The sequence below is a fragment of the Podarcis liolepis genome (genome assembly GCF_965112155.1).
Source record: "Podarcis liolepis genome assembly, chromosome: Z".
Lineage (NCBI taxonomy): Eukaryota > Metazoa > Chordata > Lepidosauria > Squamata > Lacertidae > Podarcis > Podarcis liolepis.
Genome location: NC_139570.1, coordinates 4,393,985 through 4,417,319, shown reverse-complemented (window position 1 = coordinate 4,417,319; position 23,335 = coordinate 4,393,985). Strand labels below are relative to the sequence as shown.

The following is a 23,335-nucleotide window of genomic DNA, read 5'->3' as shown; positions in this document are numbered from 1 at the left end:
TTTGTGTGCGTGTGTGTGTGTGTGTGTGCTTTTCCTTACGACTTATCTTCCAATCTCTTTTTAATTTGTTTGCTTGTTAAAAATTGTTTAAATAAAAAACCCTAGTACTCATTGCAAAACATCCACAATGATTCTGAGCTGAAAAGGGGGAAAGAACTATTTTTTAAAAAGCAGGTGGATAGAGGCTGCAATTCTATACCCGTTTGCAAAAGAAGGGATGCAGGTGGCGCTGTGGTCTAAACCACAGAGCCTAGGGCTTGCCAATCAGAAGGTCGGTGGTTCAAATCCCCACGACGGGGTGAGCTCCCATTGTTCGGTCCCTGCTCCTGCCAACTTAGTAGTTCGAAACCACGTCAAAGTGCAAGTAGATAAATAGGTACTGCTCTGGCGGGAAGGTAAATAGCATTTCCGTGCGCTGCTCTGGTTCGCCAGAAGTGGCTTAGTCATGCTGGCCACATGACCCGGAGGCTGTCTGCAAACAAACGCTGGCTCCCTTAGCCAGTAAAGCGAGATGAGCTCCGCAACCCCAGAGTCATCTGCAACTGGACCTAACGGTCAGGGGTACCTTTATCTTTAAGTCCCAATGAACTTCCTGGTTCTTCCTTCTTAGCAGCTGCACATTGGACTGCACTGCACACAAAGAAGCCACAGCAGTAGAACAACATGTTTTATTTAGACAAACTTCAGGTTCTTTTAAGAAGCACGACAAGATCTCAGGAGAGAGTAGCACAGAATATCATTTTCCATAGGTCACCTCCAACACAAAATTACTAAATTACACATCTCTTTATCATCACTGCTTTTAAGGCAGATTACATAAGATAGCAAAATAAAGTCTGACTTGTTTAGAGTGTGATCGTATGGCGTCTCGGAAGCTATAGGATGCACCATCAGGTCTCTCTTTGTAAAGACAGAGGATTTGTCTGCACTGTATATTTAAAGCATTTTCATATCACGTTAACTCTTGGGATTTTCCCCAAAGAATCCTAGGGACTAGTTTCTTGAGGATGCTGAGAATTGTTAGGAGACCTTGTGTGTCACCCTCAGAGAATGACAGCTCCCAGAGTTCCCTGGGAAGAAGCGACTGCTCATTAAGCCACTTTACATATGTCTTGTGGGTGTGCTGAGAGATAAAAAAGTTCCAAAATCAGAGGAGATCCAATACGGAAAGGGTGGAGAACCTTACTTCAGCCTGGAGACTACACTCCCTATTGGGCAACCCTCTAGGAGCCACATCCCAGCAGTAGGTAACTCTCTGTGCTTTGGATACAGCCCAGCAATGTTTTTCTGCATGTGCATCTCTCCATCCAGCCAAGGAGAAGGTGTTATTACAGTTCAAGGCAAGACACTCCAGCCAGGCAAATGAAAACTCAAGGAGAGAGTGAAGCAGCGTCAGTGAGCAGTGGGGCCTGGGGAGGAGATGGGGCCTGTGTGAAGCCCCCCAAGGGCCAGGCAGAGAGGCCTGGAGGGCCACATCTGACCCCATGGCCTGTGGGTCTCCACTCCTGCAATACTGGACCTCCTGCTCCTTCTGCAGACACCCTGAAACAACTGGTACCAGAAGCCTAATGAAGGACCCAGTCCAACAGCGAAGCTGTGCTGGCCTCCCCCACCCCCAAAGCAGGAGTGATTCAGGAGCTGGTCTAAAACACACACACACACACACACACACACACACACACACCTCTGCCCCGGGATGCAAGTGAAACTGTTTAACAATGGGGGAAGGTGCTAAAGGGAAGGAGGAGCACAGGAATGTGTCTCCATTGCCACTCCTGCCTTGCCAGAGAGAGTCTGGATTCCCAGCAGCAGCAGTGCCTGGACCTCACCTGTAAACCTCTTAAAATATCCACTTCAATAAAAAAAAACAATAAGCCAATAAGGCACAGGAAGGATGCATCAGTTTTAAACTTTATGGGGTTTCCCACCTCAAGAATTGAAGGCAATTTGAAAGAGGAATTGGCACTCATGGTCCGTAAACTCATTGCACATATGCCCTAGGCTAAATAGGTTTTGTAGGGTTTTATGCTTTTGAAAACTTGCCAAACCTCTTTGACCAGAGGTGAGAATGGGGGCAAAAGATGCATCTGAATATCTTGTGGGAAGTGAACCTTTCTCAAAACACTTTTAGTTCTTTTAGAGACTGTTTTCTCTTTCCAACTTAACTTGCAAAGGAGGAACTGCACTAAATTAAGCAAGGTTTCAAACAATGTTCACAAAAAGTATGGGAAGGTCATTATAAAAAACTGATCATTAAGTACACTCATACATTTGGGATGTGGGATTGCTGTGGAAGATCTGCCTGAGCTCTCCCTACAAGGCCCACAAGCCAGCATATACTGTGCTTTCCGCATGCCAGTTGCGACTTGGGATAGTGAGATGCATATAGTGGGATAGCTGGACTCGGGGGCATCCATAAAGATCAGGAAGGGCTGCATGAACATTGTCATCTGCAGCTCCTTCTGCTTCTGGAGTTCTCTCTTATTCAGTCAGATCTCTTGCACATAACATGCTCTTTCCTGTCTTGGAAAATAATGTTACACAACTCTGCATCATATGTACTTCAAGACTGTGACGCTAAAGGTGAGTTGGAAAATTGCTGCCTTTGCAGTGGTAGCTTCTAAAATAAGAGCTCAAAAGCTACAGCTTGATCAGTATTGCCTGTTCTGACTTGCCGTGGCTCTCCAGGCTTTCAAGTAGAGGTTTCCCCTCGCCCCATTCTGAGATGCCAGGAATGGAATTTAGGACCTTTTGCATGCAAAGCATGCACCACTCAGCTATGGGCTTTCCCCCATGTCATGTCTGAAAAGTATGAGTTGCACTTTGATTTTTCTAACTATTTGGCTAGTAGCTCTGGAAGTGGAAGCAATGTGAAAGGCGATCCCAAGACTTGTTGTGCCAGCACACAAGTGCTTAGGATGGAGCGTATCAACAAGCCCAGTGCAACTTCTGACACCTGTGCTGCATCTGTTGGAGCCTGGCTTTCCAGTATTACATTTTGGTTCTGAGGAGCCACGCTCATTAATAAATAAAATAAAATATACAGAGTGGAAGGAAAAATAAAACAAAATATGAAGTGGGTTATTATAAATAGGATTTGGGGGACCAGCTTTGTTCAACAAAGCTCCATCTTCTCAGCCTCTCCTAAGATAGTTCAGACATGCCGAAGTATGTATATCCATGGTCATAATTCACTCTAGATAAGTCCGTCACATTGACAAAGATGACATGACCTTCCTGGAGCTCAACAACTCTCCCTACATGAATTGACTGCAGGCTGCACAGATCGTCTGATGTGCCGTGAGTCCCCACTCCTTTCAACAGCAGCTGATCTGCCTCTGACGGAAGGTTCAGATATACGTAGAGGCTGAAGGATGCATGCGTCTCTGGCTTGGTGCAAAAGGCAACCTGGGAATAAATATAGTACCGTCCTCTTTTGCCAACTTTGATTTTCCCATCTTGGTATGAAAATGTGTCATTATCCATTGGAGAATAGGGTGGCCTTTTCCACTGCAAAACTGTGGGGAAGAAAAGATAGGCTATATTTATTCAAGGAGCATTTCTATCAGCACTGCTGGGCAAGTTCATGCTTAGCATTTCAGCTCTATAGCTCACTTCTCGCTTAGCCTCATGCTAATCTTCTCCGTATTGTTTCAGTTTTAGCATATGGGCTGCTAAAGTGAAGACATCCCACTCAGTATCACAATAATGTCCACTATTCCCAGACAGAGATGTGTTGTCTCTAGGGATGGGCAAATCTTGTCATAAGGACATAGGAAGAGCCCATGGCCCATCTAGTCCAGAATCTTTTCCCCACCGTGGCCACCCAAACACCTCTGGGAAATGGGAAACCCAGTGACCCAAGCACAAGAGCGCTCTCCCATTCTGTGGTTTCCAGGAACTGGGATTCAGAAGCATCACTGCCTCTGACCACAGAGGCAGAGCAGAGCTATCCTGGTTAGTAGCCGTTGATAACCCTCTCCTCCAAGAATTTGTCACTGCCTCCTGCAGGAGTAAGTTCCATAGTTTAACTGTGCATTGTGTGAAGGAGGACTTTTCTATTTTCTGTTCTGTATCTCCCAACATCCAGCTTCATTGGATGCCCACGAATTCTCACTGAATTACTAAATGGGGCTAATTTCAAGAGTTCAGTGGGTAGAAGCTGACCCAAATTCCTCATGAAGTATTTTCCTCTGTATTCAATGCTGAATGCATATTCAATTTATCACATGAACAGGAAGAAAAGGAGAGGAAAGTGTTGATCACTTTGCTCTTTCCGTCCCTCAAAAACCACACACTCTCCTCCACGTGGGTATGAGTGATAGACTATCACAAACTCTCACTCCTCACCTCTCTTGTTGCTCTTCCAGCCAGCCAGGTGGATGCTCGCAGCTTGCCTTTTGTCACCTGGAAGAGAAACAGCCTCCATATGACTTTGCCCATGTTCATCTCATTTCAGGGCCATCATGCATGCAGGAAGATGCCCTATACCAAGGGCAGACAACCTAAGGCCCGGGGGCTGGATGCAGCCCAATCGCCTTGTCAATCCGGCCCGTGGATGGTCCGGGAATCAGCATGCTTTTACATGAGCAGAATGTGTGCTTTTGTTTAAAATGCATCTCTGGGTTATTTGTGGGCCATAGGAATTCATTCATTTTTCTCTGTCCAAAATATAGTCCGGCCCACCACATGGTCTGAGGGATGGTGGACTGGCCCATGGCTGAAAAAGGTTGCTGAGCCCTGCCCTATACTGAGTCAGGCCATTGGTCTATCCAGCTGAGCACTATCTGACAGGCAGTTGCTCTCCCAAGATTTCAGACTGGTTCCCCTCCAGCCCTACTTAGAGATGCCCTTGAACATTCTGCATGCAAAGCTCTAATGCTGAGCTATGACCCCCTCCTTGAATTATGGGATTGAAGGTACAACCTAGGGGTGGACAAACCGATCAGTCTGCTTTCTGTCAGTTTCTGATGTTTCCAGTATTAAATTGAGTCCCTCACATTAGCTCAATAAACAAATGCTACAACACTCAGTTGGTTAGGGCATGGTACTGATAACGCCAAGGTTGCAGGTTCGATCCCCAAAGGGGGCAGCTGCATTTCCCTGCATTGCAGGGGGGTTGCACAAGATGATCCTCAGGGTCCCTTCCAACTCTGTGATTCTATGAACACCACCAGTCTCCTGCAGAGGAGTGGAGTGTGTGCAACATTGGTGTCAGAGAAGTAGCCCATTTTGGTAAGCATAGGAAGCTCTCTTTTCCTCACCCAGACAATTAGTTCCTCTAGCTTAGTACTGTCAACACTGGATAGCAGTTGGCTCTCTAGAGGTTTTTTGGAGGGGGAAGTTCCCCACCCCACCTGGAGATGCTGGGGATTGAACATGGGAGTTTCTGCGTGTGACGCAGCAGCTCTACCACTGAGCTACAGTCCAGCAAGGTTTGCACAAACAAGAAAAAGTGGCCAAGTTTTCAGAAGACCAGCTTAGGTACGATGACTCAGTCTCCACCCAGAATGTGCAGAACAGATCACATTCACATACCCTGCCTTTAAAGTGCATTTATACCATAGTAACAGTCATAGCTTCCCCCAAAGCAGGGACAAAACTAGATTTTGTTTTCCTGTAGCTACAGCTCCGCCTGAAGAATCTTGGGTACTGCCACATACTCCTGACAAAGCTACAACCCTGAGTCTTAACAAAATACATCTCCCAGGATTCTTTGGGGGACGCTGTGTGATTTAAATGTAGGGTCTGCAGATGTGACTAAGTACATAGCCCACCCAAACCTGAGCAACTTATACCCAACCCTCCTTCTTCAACTTGCTGCTGGGGGGGGAGGGAGAGTATGATTTGCCCCCAAATTACATCACCTCTTTTTTGGTGCTGGAGTTTTAAAAGTGTCATCTCCACCCCAGCCCTGGTGCCTCAGATTCCGCCAGCCCCCCCCCTTTTTTTTTTTTTGCTCTGTGGCCTGATTACTCTCTATTTGAGTTTTCATTTCAAGGGTTCCTTACATACCTGTTCTCTTGGCTAGGAGGCTTTCTTGTTGAATCTAGAGCAATTTGAAGAGGCAGGAGATAATATTAAAAGAATGGCAGCATCTGTGCGATACAATACATGCTTCTCCAGTTGTAAAAACCCAGGAGCAGCCAGCCAGCATTGCATCTCTGTGGCAAGCCCATTGTTGCATTTCTTGCCCTCTCACCCTGAATACATTCCAAATAGGTAATTGTTTTTTCATCAGCAGATATGCAAAAATGAGCTATTGTGTATCTAGACCAGCCTTCAGCAACCAGCCATGGCTGTCCTGGCTGATGGAAGCTGTAGTTGAAAACATTTGGAAACATTTGAGTGAAGGCTGTTCTAGATACTTTCATGTATCTCCTCCCTTCTGAAATACAACCGCTTCCTCTCTGCCCCCTTGCTGAAAAGTTTGATTCACACATTGGGCATCATCTTTCACTTTGCCACAGCTTCCAACTTCTCCTCTGTGATTGTCCATCATCTCATCTCGGGTCCTTCATTTCTACGCAGCATCCCAAAGCTCTTATCACATGACCCCCCTCCTTAAATTCTTACATGGCCTTTGTTGTTCTCTCCTGGAACTAGGAAAGTTTCTTTTTCCTTCCTTGTCTTTGTTAACCCCTCCTTCAGGTGACATTCAGTTTGGCCACCTCCATTGCCCTCAGCTGCCCAGAAGATTCTGCTTTGCCTATTTCTCACTGGCTGCAGAAAATAAACCCTTGTGTGTGGCAGAGCTACTGCTTACAAAGCAGATTTTCAAAAAGAAAGACAAAAGATTTTGCTTTTCTTGACTTTGCATGGTTAAAATGCTGGGAACAAGTACAGAAATGACTCAACAAGCTGAAGTAAAAATGAGGGTGCGAAAACGCAATGGGCATATTCTAAGAAGAAGCTGAGACACGGCAGGTTTCCTTGCTCATTAAAACATATAAGAAGCTAATTTTAGAATTGTCAACTTTCTCTCTCTGACAGAGCGCCTGTGCATTCGCAGCTGCCTGACTGGTGTGCATTCTGCAAATGGCGCTTTTCTGCATTATTAATTTAAAAACATGTTTCAACAGCTTAATATTTTGAAATCTAAGCCGTGCACCCTCCACCCCACCTCAATAAAACAGGATCATAAATAACAGGGTACAATATTGTTGGTCAGTGAAAGCTTGTGTAAAAAGACATCTGAAGCAACTCAGGACATAGGAAACACCTTTTACTTAGTCAAACTGCCTATCCATCTTGCTCAGTGTTATCTACATTGACTGGCAGCAGTTTTCCAGGGGCTGCTCCCAGCCCTACCTGGAGATGTTGGGGATTTGAAGTGGGGCCTTCTGCAGGCAAGGCAGATGCCCTCCAAGATGAGCTTTGGCCTTTCCTGGCATCAATGAACATGTGATGCTTGCCATTGATTGTGCTTTCCCCATCACTCCATCACCTCCATGGTGGGAAAATGTTTTTGTCCATCTATGTATGTGTGTAAGGAAGTCCCACTGAATTTAGCAGGGGCCTGATCCCAGGCAGATGTGCATAGGAACAGACCCCGCATTTCTGTGCATCAGACTGCTCAGGAACCATTAGCTGATTATCATTTGCTCGGGTATTGTTCTTTAAATGTATGGCATATATGCAGTCAGTGAGGACCCCTATGAAGGGGAAGGGCAGGGCTGGAGGGCAGGCAATGGGTCTGGATAAGGCTAAAGGACTGAGCCTACCAGACCCAAAGCTTTGCATCGCCACATTCAGCCTTGCTCAACCTTTTGGTCGTATAGCAGAGAGCAAGAATGGGGAACCTTGGTCTCAGGAGCCACATGTGGCCCTCCAGGCTTTTCTGCCTGGCCCTCAGAATCCTCCCCAGGCCACACAGTCTGAGTGTTTTTGCCTAGCTGGTCTGTGTCCTTGAACTCTGATAATGCCTCTTGCTTTCCTGAACAGAGGACAGAGAATATCTCTGTGTGAGTGTATATAGCACTACTGCTCAAAAGCAAAATCTGCATTCATTGCTCAGCTTACTTTTGCCCTTAGGCTTGCCCATCACTGGTATGTGGCCCTCAAAAGGCTATCCAAAAGGGAATGTGGCCCTTGGGCTGAAAAAGGTTCCCTAGCCCTGGTGAAGAAGAGCAACCCAAAGATGCTAAAATTGCTGAATGGGTGGCCAGGTTAGTCTCTTGCAGGGGAAAGAAACAGGCTTGCAACTCCTGACACATTTATTACAGCACATGCCTTCATGGATTGCAACTAAAAAGGGGGGGGGCTAAAGGGACACAGGTGGCGCGGTGGTCTAAAGGACTGAGCCTCTTGGGCTTGCCAATCAGAAGGTCGGCGGTTAGGTAAATGGTGTTTCCGTGCACTCTGGCTTCTGTCATGGTGTCCCATTGTGCCAGAAGCGGTTTAGTCATGCTGGCCACATGACCTGGAAAGCTGTCTGCGGACAAACGCCAGCTCCCTTGGCCTGAAACTGGAGATGAGTGCCACACCCCATAGTCACCTTTGACTGGACTTAACCGTCCAGGGGTTCTCTTATCTTTTTTTAAAAAATGAGAAGTCATTAGCTTTCACAAATAAGGAGGGAGATTGTTGCCTATCAAAATCAACTAGACCAGTCCTGGACAGGCTTTAACCCTGTGGAGGCTGATTCACTAGAGTGAACAAGGCACTGCCCCACCAACCTCATTCTCCCCCCCCCCCCCGCCTGTCTTCTTGCATAAAAACCAGCCCTGCTCACCAGTTTCTTCCTCCACAGTCTCAGTATTCCTACCATGCAAGTGTCCTGAAAAAACCAGGGCATCCCATTTTATATTTCAAGAGGACGGTGGCCATTTCGAACTGCAATTTCCTCCCAAAAAACGCTTTTTCAGGGCTGTGATCTCACATAGCATAAGGTTACCAGATTTTTTCCCAATGAATCTGGGGACATTTTTCAACTTCCTACTAAACAGATGGATTTTGTCAGGGGACTGATTTGTAAATCTGGGGACTGTCCCTGGGAAATGGGGACATTTGGTAACCTTAACATAGCACCCCAAAACACACAATTTTAGTGGCTTTCTTCAATGAGAAATTTCTGCATGAAATCACATGAGATCATGGTGCCCAAAATGGCCACTATCCTTTCATGAGAAAAAATGGGAAGATGGCGCACCAGTTTTTGCCTTCAATGTGTTGGAGGGTACGCAACATTCTCCTTGCAGAACTCAGACAGGAAGAGACTGGCTCTGGTTCCACTTCCTGTTGGCATTCCTGCCTTCTGCTCTACCAGTTCCAATAATCACCCTCCCCCATGTCTCTTCTACCTTGCTCTTTTGATCCTGTAGTAGGTCCTGCAAGCTGCTCAATATCTTTGCGCAGTCCAGGAGGGTTGCATCACCGTCTTGTGGCTTCCGACACTTCTGTAGTCTTCTGAGGAACACAAAATCTTCCCGCAGGCTGATCTCATCTCCGACCTGGAAGATGGAATGATCACGAGAAGTCAGCTTGCCACCAGATAGCAGAACTAAGGACTCATTAGTTAGATGAGTTGATTGAAAAACCATTTCATAGTGTTCAATCCTACACATTTTATTTTATTTTAATTGGTATTTCTTACCCACCCTTTATCACAAGATCCCAAGGCAGGTTACAATAATAAAAAACAAAATAATAAAACAATTAAAATAGCTGCAGTAATAAAACAAGCTTAAAAACAGTTCCCTAAATATAATAATCAAAACAATTCCATATATGAAGATAATCAGAGGCTCCAGCTTGCAAGGGTTGATTGGGGGAACCAACATCATGCACGATGTCAGGACATTGGGAAGAGCCAGGGGCAGAGCTGACCAGTGGCTCCTCCTCCTCCTGACACCCTCACTCATGGGGGGCTGCTTCGATCCTCTTCCTCTCTGCAACAGCAGTAGCACCATCAGGAGGAAAAGACCTCCTCTGCTCCCTGGTTTTAGGGGACATTGGGGGGTTCAGGCCCCTCCCAAAAATATTGGGGGCCCCAAAAGGGCTCGGCCTTGATGAGTTGGTACCCTTAAAGACAATACAATGCTTTAAAAATAATTCAACCTGTAAAACAGTTCCAGTAATAGAATTGGACCCAAATTAATTCAGCGTACTCCCACCAAGTAAATCTGTATAGGATTGCTCTGCAAATTGACTAAAGAGGCATTCTCAGCCAACTGAGTCATATGGTTTTCTAAATGTTAATGTGTTGTTTTCATATAATTTCTTATAGAAAAATCAGGCGGCAGACAGCGTCTTGGAAGAGGCATCCTTTCCTCACTCTTACACAAGAGAGAGTATCTCTTCTAACAGTGCCATCTTATTATACCTGACAATTCAGAAGTGATTCCCACTGAGTCCAATGGGGACTACTCCCAGAGATGAAATACCAAAAAAAGAAAAAGGGGTAAAAAGGTCTGCAACTTATTCTTGAACGCAACATCAGCAGCAAGAATAGTGTACGCTAGAAATCGGAAACAAAGAGATTCCAGGAAAAGAACGACGATTGTAGAAACTGACAGAATACGCAGAATTAGCAAGCATGACTACTAAATTAAGAACTCAAAATGAAAAACAGGTGATGGGTGAGTGTGGAACTTTGGGGAATATCTACAATGATATGACGTTAAATTTAACTTTAACAACAGTGATAGGGAAAGGGATAAAATAGGGTGGATAAATTAATGGATATATAAGATAAATAAGATGTAGCTGAACTGCCATGGAAAGAAAGTTGGGTGGGGAAGTCTATGTGGAAGGGTTAAAATATGATCTGTAAATAGAAAACTGAGAAAAAAATCATTAATAATAATAATAATAATAATAATAATAATAATAATAATAATAATAGATCAAGCATACAGAATAAGTACCCAATCAGGAGAGGTTGTTTTGTGGCTTTTTATGTTTGGAGGAAAGGCAACTAAGGGGGAACATGATGGAATTTTATAAAAAGTTAAGCACAGCATGGAGAAACTGGATAGAGAAAAGCTTTTCTCTTCCTTTCACAACACTAGACCTTGTAGACATTCAGTAAAGCTTAGTTTTGGAATATTCTGGACAGACAAAAGGAAGTCTTTCTTCATGTAGCACATACATAAATTAAGAACTTGCTCTCCCAGGAGGCCAGGATAACCACCGATTTGGATGGCTTGAAGGCTGGTCTACTCACCAGTCGATGGTTACACAATGGGCCCCTGGTTCCACAGGAGGCAGTAATGGCCAACAACATTGATGTATTTGAAAAAGCACCTGTAAGGAGCTGTCCCCCCTAGATCACCTAGCAATGGCCCAATGGCCCTACTCATATCCTGAGGAAACTGCAGTTTACTAATTATTAACGTTTATTTTCCCCCAACTAGCAAAAAAAAGGAAAAAAGGGGAAAAAATGGCATTGAGGGCAACTGGAATAGACTGGATTCTTATGTCAGGTTACTGCTAGTAGATTATCCAGCAAAGGTCCTGCTGGTGGGCGACCTAAATGCAAGGTTAGGGCCTGATGACCCCAGTTTAGAAACTAAATACAGGCATAAAATAGGGTACCCTGATGACTCTAGCCCGGAGGCTTTCCAACTACCAAGGCAGTCGTAGGACCAACATTCGAATTTTGCCGGAGCCTGCCTCTTCAAATTCTCTAGGCAGCTAAATTTTCATATCCGAAATGGTTGCACCAGGGGCAATATCCCCGGGAATATACATTCATGTCAGGGGCAAGAACCAGCACAATTGATTATGTGTTGGCTGATAGTGAATTGCTAACAAAAATAGTGAACTTAAAAGTGCTCCCATTCATAGAGGAGGACCATTTCCCTTTCCACCTGCAGCTGTCTCCTATAAATGAGTCACCCTTCCTGAGAACAGTATACCCTGCAGAGATCACTGCATTAGAGCGACCTGGCTGCCAAGTCAAATGGACCCCCGCACTTGACTCCAAAGTGAAGGAGATTCTAACCTCTGAAAAACTCTGTACAATTTTAATTGGCTCTGGGGACCCAATTTCTGAGTATGAGAGCCTGCTCCAACAATTAAAACTCCATCTTTTTAATACCACAGAGAAAAGGCCAGATAAACCAATAATATCAAATAAACCCTTGTTTGATGACACCTGTTTTGAGGCCAAGAGAGCCCTGCAAAATGCTTACAAAGCCACCCTGACAGCTGAAACTTCTGTCAGACACCAAGCGTATCTTGCCGTCCATGCCCTAAAAAAAGAGTAAAGGTAAAGGGACCCGTGACCAACTCTGGGTTTTCGGTGCTCATCTTGCTTTATTGGCCGAGGGAGCTGGCGTACAGCTTCCGGGTCATCTGGCCATCATGACTAAGCCGCTTCTGGCGAACCAGAGCAGTGCACGGAAATGCCGTTTACCTTCCCGCCGGAGCAGTACCTATTTATCTACTTGCACTTTTGCATGCTTTCGAACTGCTAGGTTGGCAGGAGCAGGGACCGAGCAACAGGAGCTCAGCCCGTTGCGGGGATTCGAACCGCCAACCTTCTGATCGGCAAGCCCTAGGCTCTGTGGTTTAACCCACAGCACCACCCGCATCCCTAACTTTACTCAAAGCACCTCCTTAATAAGTTTACAGAATGGCTAGAGAATGATGATATCCTGGCAATAGAACAAGTCCCGACAGATCACTGTCTAACATTACAACATCTCATTGACAAATACAAATCAGAAGGGCAGGCCTCACTATATGCTGCCTTCACTGATCTAAAAGCAGCCTTCGATACAGTCACCAGAACCAGACTCTGGGACAGACTACAGGGTACCAATATAGATAGAAGGCTCCTGCTCTTAATTCAGGCACTGAACACAAACACGGCTTTTAAGAGTCAGGTGTAGCCACCTAGGACACCTAACCGACCCCATTAAAACCTTCAAGGGAGTCAGGCAAGGGTGCCTTTTGGCCCCTCTAGTATTCAATTTCTATTTAAATAGTTTAGTATCTGTACTCAGTGACTTAGTACTCCACCCTCTGAAGCTCCCAAATCAGCATAGCTCGGTCCTGTCATATGCCGATGATGCAGTAATTTTCTCTGGAACCCCCATTGGACTCAAAAGAGCACTAAGAAAGCTCGCAGCATACTGTGAAACTGAATGTCTCAAAATCAACTATCAAAAGACCAAGATACTCACTTCGGGGGGGGGGGGGGAACCAAAGCTTAGAAGCTGGGAACTCCAAGGCCATAAATTAGAACAAGTCACAAATTATAAGTATCTAGGAATGGTGGTACAGGCCTCAGGAACCAACAAACTACACATAAACTCCATCGGGAGCTCAGCGGGGGGAAACACAAACTGTATCCTTTAATTTTTCAGAGCACAAGGGGGATTTTTTGTCCTCACGGCTCTAAAATTATACAAGGCCAAAATGTTGGCACAGCTCCTTTACTGATCCTTTCTGGGCCCTCCTTCCTCTGCTTTCTCCTTCTCCTTGAGAGAGTTCAATCCAAACTCTTTAGAGCTCTCCTCCAAGTCCCTAGATGTGTTTCAAACGCATGGGTTAGACTAGAAACGGGGATGATGAGAGTGGAGACTTATATCTGCCTAACATCAATCTAAAAATGGCCGACATTGAATCTGCTCCCTCGAGGAATAGCTCCACTGATCCTCTGTGACCAGTTCCAGTCAGGCTGGCAGACTGCAGTCCTGAACACCCTTCAGAAACTGGTCTTTGCCCCTCAAGCCCTTCTAAGTCTGGGTTTGGGCCAGGCAAAAGCTACGATCAGGCAAAGAATCATAGACACCGAGAGACAACAGGACTGCTCAAGGTACCCCGACTATAAAATTGGAGAAATCAAGAGATATATAGCCGCACCAGCAGCATATCTCTTCTTTCTCGTATCCAAAAATGCGAGAAGGGCCTTTACACTCACCAGAAGCTCGGCTCTGCCCTCGCCGGTCCTGGAAGGATCCTTTTAAAAAGTCCCATATGCTCAGAGACTTTGCACCTGTTCATTGGGGGAGATGGGAAGCCCAGAGCACTTGTTCTTTAGATGTCCCTTTTATGAAGAGGCACGTAATGAGAACATTGATCCCCTGCTGGTGAGGCTCGCTGACCTCCCAGAAAAGCAAAAAATTGACCTTTTCCTGTTAGGCAAAGATCATAAGACGACCCAGATGGTCGTCAGATTCTGTGTACAGATCTGTAGGCGCAGACCATCCCCCGACCCAAACTAGTTCGTTAAGAAAATCCCCAAACTCGGTTCCATGGGTGACTCAGCTCTCTGCAATAGTTTATCTTAAAGTTTTAAGTGTCTATACGCTTATCTCATTTATAAATTTTAAATTTATTATTGTACATTGTTTTAAATGTTTGCTTTCCTTTTAGGATTGTACCCCCAAGTGTGTTTTATAAGCTGGTCTCTGACCGTAATAAATTATCTATCTATGTATTTGAAAAAGGATTAGACAGATCAATGGAGGAGAAAGCCATCAATGGCCACCATGGCTAGGCTATGTTCTGCCTCCACAGATGGAAGCAGTGCTGCTTTTGAATACCAGTTTCTGGAAACCACAGGAGGGGGGAGCACTTTTGAGCTTATATTCTGCTTATAAGCTTCATGCAGGCATCTGGTTGGTCACTGTGAGAAGAAGGTGGTGGGTTAGATGATCCATTGGCCTGATCCAGAAGGCACTTTTTACGTTGGTAGGTATAGGATTGCAGCTGAAGATGGCACCAGATGCAACACACAGGCACCATCAATTTTTAGACTCTAAAACACAGATGGGGAACCTCTGGCTCTCATTGGGGTACAACGCCTATCACCCCTCATCAATTACCATGCTAGTGGGAGCTGGTGGGAGTTGGATCCCAACAACATTTAAAAATAAAATTTGTCCTTTCGCTGCAAATGTATACAAATTTATCTTGGTTATTAATCTGTTAGCCTCGGTGACTCAGGGAAAAAACGCGTTCCAAGGACATAGGAATGCTGATCCATTTAGCTCAGGGGCAGGCCCACGGAGCTTGCCCCTTTGACCAGTGAGGCCATTTGGGGCAAACCACACCCACATACCCTACGCATGAGGCTGTACATGAGATCAGGTGCATTTCCTTGCCTTGCTCCAGATGGGAAAGTTTCCCATTGAAACTTTCTGTCCCAGATCGGCTCTTTGAAGCTCTGACAACCAAATGTTCAAAGAGCTGCGCAGGGCTGTCTGAAAGCCCTTTTGCAAACAGACCAGCACAGCTCTTTGAGACTCCTTTTTTTAGGTTCTAAGAGCAGCAGGGTATTTGTAAAAGGGCTTTTAAACTGTCCCACACTTTGTTTTGAAATCCTGACAACTGGAGCTTCAAAGTCCAACATTGCCTGGTGCTGTAGTGGCATCAGGTGACTGACAGGTGGGATGCCCCATCCATCTGTTAACATTGGCCCAGAAGGGGTGGGGACATAAGAATCTGGTAAGATAAGAAGCCAGCAAAGATTTCCATCCCTGATCTATCTGCAATCAATTCTCCACAATTCCAGGCAGGGGACTTTTCCAGCATTATCTGGAGGTGCTGGGAATTGCTTTTCTTCTTACAGCTTAAACAACAACACATATACAACAAAATAAATAGTCCTTCCCCCTTAGTAACTATTATATGGCACAGAATGAAGCCATTATGTAGAACACAAAAAAGAGAGTCCAGATTATCCAATCCAATGAAATAAAAATAGTACAATCTCACAAATCAAACCAGCCAAAGGATTTCACATGTTGCAGGAAGTCCTCTGTTGTCTGTCTTGTTCATGTTTAATAAAACAGTACCATTCTGCCAAGAATTTGTCTGTGGCTTTTTTAGCTTATTCTTAAGTTTTTCTTTTAAAGCAATCTGCCACACCTTTCAGTACCATGACACAAGATTTGCCCCTTCCAGCCTCTTCCAAAATCTGGTGATCAGCAACACGGCTGCTACCCAGACCCTGAGACCTTTTGCATGCAAAGCAGATGCTCAACCACTGAACCACAGTTGTCCCCCTAAAACATAATGTGAATTAATAGCACCAACCAAATTTGAAGTGATTTCACAATGGAAATGTCTCTAAGTAACATCTGCTAATGGAGGGGAGGGTCATTTGGCAAAGGTGGGAAGTGCTTATAGTGGGCAAGATATCTGCGTAAGTTACAGTGGCTTCACACCCTAATTTCAGACATGAGACTGATCTACACTGGGCAGTTATAATGTTAAAAGTGTGTTATAAAAATGTGACACCCGACTGGGAAATTGCCAGAACCAGATGGACTATCAGCTAAATATTATCAAATATCATATAAACAATTATCAATACCATTACAGGAAGTAAAGAATGAAATTTTAAGACCTGGTAAGGTCCCAGTGACATGGAAAGAGGCATATATAACATTAATTCTTAAACAAGAGGCAGATCCAACTTTAATAAAAAATTATAGGCCAATTTCATTATTAAAGAAGGACTATAAATTGTTTGCACATATAATGGCTAACAGGATGAAAATAATCTTGAAAGAATACATTCATCATGATCAAGCAGGATTTCTTCCAGGGAGACAAATGAAAGATAACATGAGAAATATTGATATTTTAGAATACCTGGTGGTGAGAAATGAAAAACAAGCAGCAATTATGCTTATAGATGCAGAAAAGGCCTTTAACAATGTCTATTGGGAATTTATGAAAAAAGTTCTTGAAATAATGGATTCTGGAGAAAATTTCATAAAAGGAATATAGGCAATATATTCAGATCAAAAAGCGGAATTAATTGTCAATCAGGTGGTGACGGGCGAATGTAAAATACAAAAGGGAACAAGAAAAGGATGTCTGCTATCACCATTGCTTTTTATTTTAGTCCTGGAGGCCTTGGCAAGAAATATAAGAGCAGAAGAAAATACTAAAGGAATTAAGGTAGGGAAAAACTCATATAAACTGAGAGCATATGCTGATGACCTGATTATTACAGTGGAAAAACCAAAAAATTCTCTCCCTATGCAGGAGTTTGGGCAAGTTGCTGGTTTTAAAATAAACAAAAACAAGACTAAATTATTAGAAAAAGATAAGAAAGAGTTAACAAATTACAGAGACAGAGATTCACAAAAGAGCTAAATATTTGGGAATTTGGCTCTTTACTAGGAATGTTAATATCTATAAGGACAATTATGAGAAATATTGGAATGAAATAAAAAGGAATAAAAAATTTGGGGTAGAATGAATTTATCATTACTAGGAAGAATTGCGGCAATTAAGATGAATGTATTGCCAAAAATGTTGTTCTTGTTTCAGACAATTCCTGTGATAAGTAATGCAGCCTGCTGTAAACAATGGCAAAAAGATATTTCAAAATTTATCTGGAAAGGGAAGAGGCCGAGGATAAAATATAAAATACTTACAGACACCAAAGAAAGTGGAGGATTTTCTCTTCCAGATTTTAAGCTTTACTGTGAGGCTGCTTGGATACGGGAATGGATTAAATTAGAAAACATAGAACTTTTAGATTTGGAAAGACATGATAATAGATATGGCTGGCATGCGTATTTATGGCAAAACAAAGTGAAAGTACACAAAGTGTTTCAGAATCATATAATTAGAAAGTCACTTTTAAAAGTGTGAGGAAAATATAAGGAACTACTAGAACAAAAGACACCATGGTGGTTGTCCCCAATAGAAATAATAACAGTCAAAAAAATAAATAGAGAAAAACTCTGGCCTACATATAGAGAGTTGTTAGAGGATAAAGAAGGAAAATGGAAACTTAAAGACTTTGATGAAATAAGAGAACATGTGCAAGATTTTGTTGTAATATCGACAATTAAAAGAGATATGTAAAGAAGATAACAAGAAAGGTTTCAGTTATACAGTATCTAGATTCCAGAAAGAAATTGCAGATGAAAAATTTAAACCATTAATAAAGATGTATAATATCTTACTAGAATGGGAGACCAAAGATGAGGAGGTAAAATCTACAATTATCAAATGGGCACAAGATATAGCTCATAATATACAGAGGACTGGGAGAAATTATGGAGAGTAAATTTGAAATTTACTGATTGTATGTTATTAAAAGGGAATTATATGAAAATGATGTACCGTTGGAGTATCATGCCAATGAAAATGGCCAAAATGTATAGAGCAAGCTCCAGTAAGTGTTGGAAGTGTAAAGAGAAGGAAGGTACTTTTTACCTTCTATGGTGGAATTGTAAAATAGTTTAAAATTACTGGGAAATGAAATGAAAAAAATGTTTAAGATAACTCTTGTTAAAATCCCAGAAGCTTTTTTGTTAGGAATTTTAGGTCAAGATTTGCCAAAGGAAAAACACAGACTCTTTATGTATGCAACAACTGTAGCAAGGATGGAAAAGCGATAAAATACCAACTAAAGAATGGCAAGAAAAACTTACAGAATATGCCGATATGGCAAAACTAACTGATAGACTACGAAACAAGGACAAAAAATCATTTAAAGAAGATTTGAAACCATTTTTGGCTTATCTACAGAAACAATGCAAAGATTTGAACTCATTAGCAGGTTTCGAGTTAACATTTAGAAGTAACAAAATGTACATAAATTATAAGATTAAAAATAAAAAAGGCGAATTGAAAGGTAAAAAGCAGGAATTGATATTATGTAAAAATAAACCAGAGAGGGAGGTCTGGGGGGGGGGGACTATTTGGCAATGATGAATTATGATATTTGCTATAATGATATTCTGGGGGAAATGGAAAACTTAATCAAAAATATTTACAAAAATAAAATAAAAACGTGACACCAGAGGGCGCTGTACAGCTGTGAACCGGCATCAATGGGAAATTGCACTGAGATATATATTACAGGGCTTTTTATTAGTGTTTTTTATAGATCAGTGTAGATCCAGCCATGGTTTCTTGGGGAAATACTTTCTGTTTCTGGTATATATGGACCTTTAAGAAAGGATGTGTAATAGGCCAGCTAAATTAAGTCTTATATAACCATGTCCAGAAGAAGAAGAAGAAGAAGAAGAAGAAGAAGAAGAAGAAGAAGAAGAAGAAGAAGAAGAAGAAGAAGAAGAAGTAGTAGTAGTAGTGCAGGTACAATTATGAAGAAGATCTGCAGAAGGGACATGGAAAAGAGTTAAGAGCCTCGGACATAAGATCACCAGGTTGATGAACTAGATGGAACAGATAAATAGGACTGACAGAACCCGAGACCAGGAAGAAGAGACGGTGGATGAAGATTGGCAGAAAGTTTAAAAATTCATTTAGAGAAATATTGCAAAATTAACGACTGTTAGGAAAATCTTGGAATGAAACTATTAGGCTTTAGTAGAAATGTTATAAGGAGTTATGTATAAATAAGTTTTTAAGTTCTAGGGTTTTTTATGGTAAGATAAGGCTAAAATAAATTAAGACAACTAAAGGACAGAATACAGTGAAAGATGGAAAGGATTTGCTGAGATAATTAATAATTAGAATACAAAAAAGGGAAGTGTGAGGAGGTCAAGGAAACAAGTTAATGAAGATAAGGGTATGGGAATATTGGATTTGTTTTTAAATTTATTTTTTGTTCTTGTTTTTGATTTTGGTGTATTGTAGGTTTGGTACTTTTTATTTTCTTTTTATTGATTTGTATTGTTTAATCTCTTTTTTCTTTGCTTTTCTTTCTTTTCTCTTTTCTGTAACTTTAAATTCCCAATAAATATCTAATAATAATAATAATAATAATAATAATAATAATAATTCATTATTTTTACCCCGCCCATCTGGCTGGGTTTCCCCAGCCACTCTGGGCGGCTTCCACGAAGACAAAAAATACACTAAGATGTCACACATTAAAAACTTCCCTGAACAGGGCTGCCTTAAGATGTCTTCTGAATGTCAGGTAGTTGTTTATCATTTTGACATCTGATGGGAGGGCGTTCCACAGGGAGGGCGCCACTACCGAGAAGGCCCTCTGCCTGGTTCCCTGTAACTTGGCTTCTCGCAGTGAGGGAACCGCCAGAAGGCCCTCGGCGCTGGACCTCAGTGTCCGGGCAAAACGCTGGGGGTGGAGACGCTCCTTCAGGTATACTGGACCGAGGCCGTTTAGGGCTTTAAAAGGGGTGACCCCTGTTTCCCTCACAGAGCAATGGTTTCCAGAGAATTCCCTTGGGCGAGGGATCGGTGTTTAAACCATTCTGGATTTAACTGGGTAACAATAGGGTCAGCCCTTTTCAATAGCTACAACTCCAGCTCAGAGTAATGTGTGCTTAACCCTTCTGATTTCACTGGGAGTGTCGGAGGGGAACATGATTGATTCCGTTGGGTTATGGCCACAGCTTGTTCATGATGAATCTGCAATCATTTGAGTTTATACTGAAATCCTGAAAAGGAAGTGGGTTTCTCTCTCTTTCTTAAACATTCAAAACCCTTATGAGGGTTGGATTAAGGGTGAATGTGAGCTATCAGGGCACCTATGTTTCTGTAGGGCAGGGGCACAGCCGGCCCAAGACATTTTGGCACCTGAGGCTAACCACAAAATGGTGCCCCCTCTCCCTGTCAGGGAAGAAGGGGCAAGTGAAGATCTACATCAGGAACAAGCGGGAAATAATGATCTACATCAGGATCTGCTGCCCCTGTGTAAACCACAGATTAGGAAATATCCCATCAAATCCAAAAGGATGACAATGTGCTTGAAGGCAAGGAGAAAGCTTCCTTCAGAAAACTGGAGACTTGCAAAAATTAAAAGAAACCGAAGTAGTCATATTTAGCACATAAGAAGAATGGGGGGGGGGGAATCCATAGTAGGGAAGTTCCTTGCTAAGGGCCAACAAAATAATGAGGATGCTTTCAAGTTCTCCAGAACTCACCATCAGTCAAAGCAAGGAATGAAGACAGAGTTGGGTTGTAAAAAATGGTCCTTTAGGTACCCTGGTCCTAAGCTATTGAGGGCTTTATGGCTATAACACCATGACAGTTTCTTCCTCCCACCCCCCACCCCACCTGCCAAAAATAAAAATAAGCAAAAATCCTGCTTTGCTCAACAGCCAGCCTGATAAAGAATTTTGGAGAACTCAAAAGCTCGGTCACACATTTTGGTGGGCCCGAAGAGGATAATTCCCTGCACTGCGGATTTTAGACTTGCCCAGATGTGTAGGAGGCAAACAAACTAACAAAAGAATTTAAGGAGCATTCTTTTCTTTTTTTTTAATGACCACCACTAAACATTTATTTAAATATGTGAAAAACAGGAAATCATTCAGGGAGGCAGTTGGACTGTTATATGACAAAGGAGTGAAATGCATGCTAAAGGAAGATAAGGAGGTTGCAGAGAAACTGAATGAATTCTTTGAGTTTTTCTTCACTAGATTTTCACACCACCCACCTCAACTGATATATATATATATATATATATATATATATATATATATATATGAAGGATGTCTAAAGAACTGAGGCAGACAAAGATGGCAAAGGATGGAATTTAATGGCTCAGAGACAGATTAAAAATAAAAAAATATCACAGAGTCCAGATGGCATCTATTCAAGAGTTCTTAACCCAAATATAAACTGCTGATTTTCTAATCACGTGGTATGGGAACCGTACTTACAGGGTTGGACTAGAACCTGGGAGACAAGGGTTCAAAACCCAACTCAGCCATGAAGCTCATTGGGTGACCTTGGAGTCAGTCACTTAGCTTAGCCTATCTGGGAGGGTCGTTATGGAGACTATGCATGCCACCTGGAGCTCCTTCGGGAGGAAAGGTAGGATATAAATGCATTCAATCAATCAATCAATCAATCAATTGGTATCAATATTAGAGGGTTGCACTTGGAAGGTAGCCAGCACAACGCCGTTTTTAAAAGAAAAAGAGAAACATTGCTGGCTGGTTAAGTAGCTTAACCCCTATTAAATGGTTGGGAAGTATTATTTTAAAAATTGTTTGACTTCACTGCAAAGACGCGCTCCTCAATTGTCTCCTGAGACAGACAGATGCCAACCATATTATTAAAGATAAAATTGTTAAGCATGTTGAAGAACAAGTCTTATTGCAGAAGAATTAGTATGGCTTCTGCAAAGAGAAGTCCTGCCTCATCAACAATCTGCAGCCTTTTTTTATACGTTATAGGTTTTGAGGAATGATTTGTTAGATTTTATACCAGATGATCCCTCATTAGTTGTTCCTGAGCAAATTTAGTAAGAGAACAGAATGTCTTTTGAAAGGGGTAGAGAGGCTGATTCATTTATCAAGTCCTAAATGACTTGGGAGCTAAACACAGTGGAGTAGCATGGGGGCCAAGGAAGGTCATAGCCCCGGGCAAAGAATACTGAAGGGGGCTTAACCAGGTGCTCCCATGACAGGCTCCATCACCAAGACCACGTGGCTGCCACATTCTGGAGCCATGGGAACATGAGCTGTGCCCGGGCTGGGCCTTCAGGGCTGTGCAGTGGCTTCTTCGCCATGCAGCCAGCAAAGGGACACTTGCTCCTGGGCGGAACTCCTGCTGGCCAGAGCCCAGCCCTGGCCCACGCTGGCCCTTCCCTGGGGCCTCTCTCCTAGTGTGTCTCTTTAGGCAAGGTGCACACCCCATGGTGGAAGCAATGGAGAGGACAGTCACCCACTCAACCGGGACCTGCCAGTGCCCATCCTCGGACTGTGTGGCCAAGGAGAGGCAGACAGGCAGGAAGGGCTTCACTTGGCGTCTCAGCCTGTTCTCCGTCACCCTCCGTGACAGGAACTCCAGCCACCACTCCCCCCCCCCCCACCTGAGATCTTGCCAAGCGAAGAGGGTGAATGTGGCAACTGGCATGGAACCTCCATGAGGAATGGCTGCCAAAGGTGTACAGCAAGGTCCACTTGTTGCCTACCACGCAATGCCATAAGGAGGTTAGAGGGAGCGATCATTGCCTTGCCCCGGATGCTGCCAACCCATGGTATGCCACTGGCTAAACATATACCTCTTCACTAGGGATGGTGGAAGAAATTCAGTTCAGTACATATTTGATGGTGAACCTGCCTAATCCACACTTTCTGACACACAACCAGCTTTTGAAATTTGCACTTCTCTGAAATTTATGACGCAATTCTCTGACAAACCAATGCTTAAAATATAAGTGTGCAGGAAAAATACAGATGTTAGTGAAAATAACATACTGACATTTAATTATATAGGGAAAATTGCTTGCTAAAATGTGTACATTAGTCAATATTCCATACAAAAATGTGTTTTCAGATAAATTCACCCTAAAATGCTGGTGAACTTTCATGAGGATTAAAAAAACAAAAACAAATTGCAAATTGCTGCAGAAATATGATTTTAAGAATGGAAAATATGAAAGCAGGAAAACGGAAAGTGACAGATCCATCCCTAGTCTTTATTCAGGCTATTGAAAGTGGCTGGTTTATTTCAGAGAAATGTCCAA

The 23,335-nt window shown here is 43.0% G+C and overlaps 1 protein-coding gene across 1 annotated transcript in view; it reads right to left on the bottom strand.

Moving 5' to 3' along the window:
- Positions 1–654: 654 nt before the first annotated feature.
- The window catches only part of CD40LG (CD40 ligand), a 29,455-nt gene continuing 6,774 nt past the window's right edge, over positions 655–23,335 (bottom strand). Inside the window, exons 2-5 of the mRNA XM_083486616.1 lie at positions 9,303–9,452; positions 6,016–6,049; positions 4,351–4,407; positions 655–3,518 (exon numbers count right to left, since the gene is read on the bottom strand). Coding sequence (XP_083342742.1) covers positions 3,145–3,518; positions 4,351–4,407; positions 6,016–6,049; positions 9,303–9,452 — 615 coding nt within the window. The 3' untranslated portion in view covers positions 655–3,144. The remainder of the gene's footprint in view (positions 3,519–4,350; positions 4,408–6,015; positions 6,050–9,302; positions 9,453–23,335) is intronic.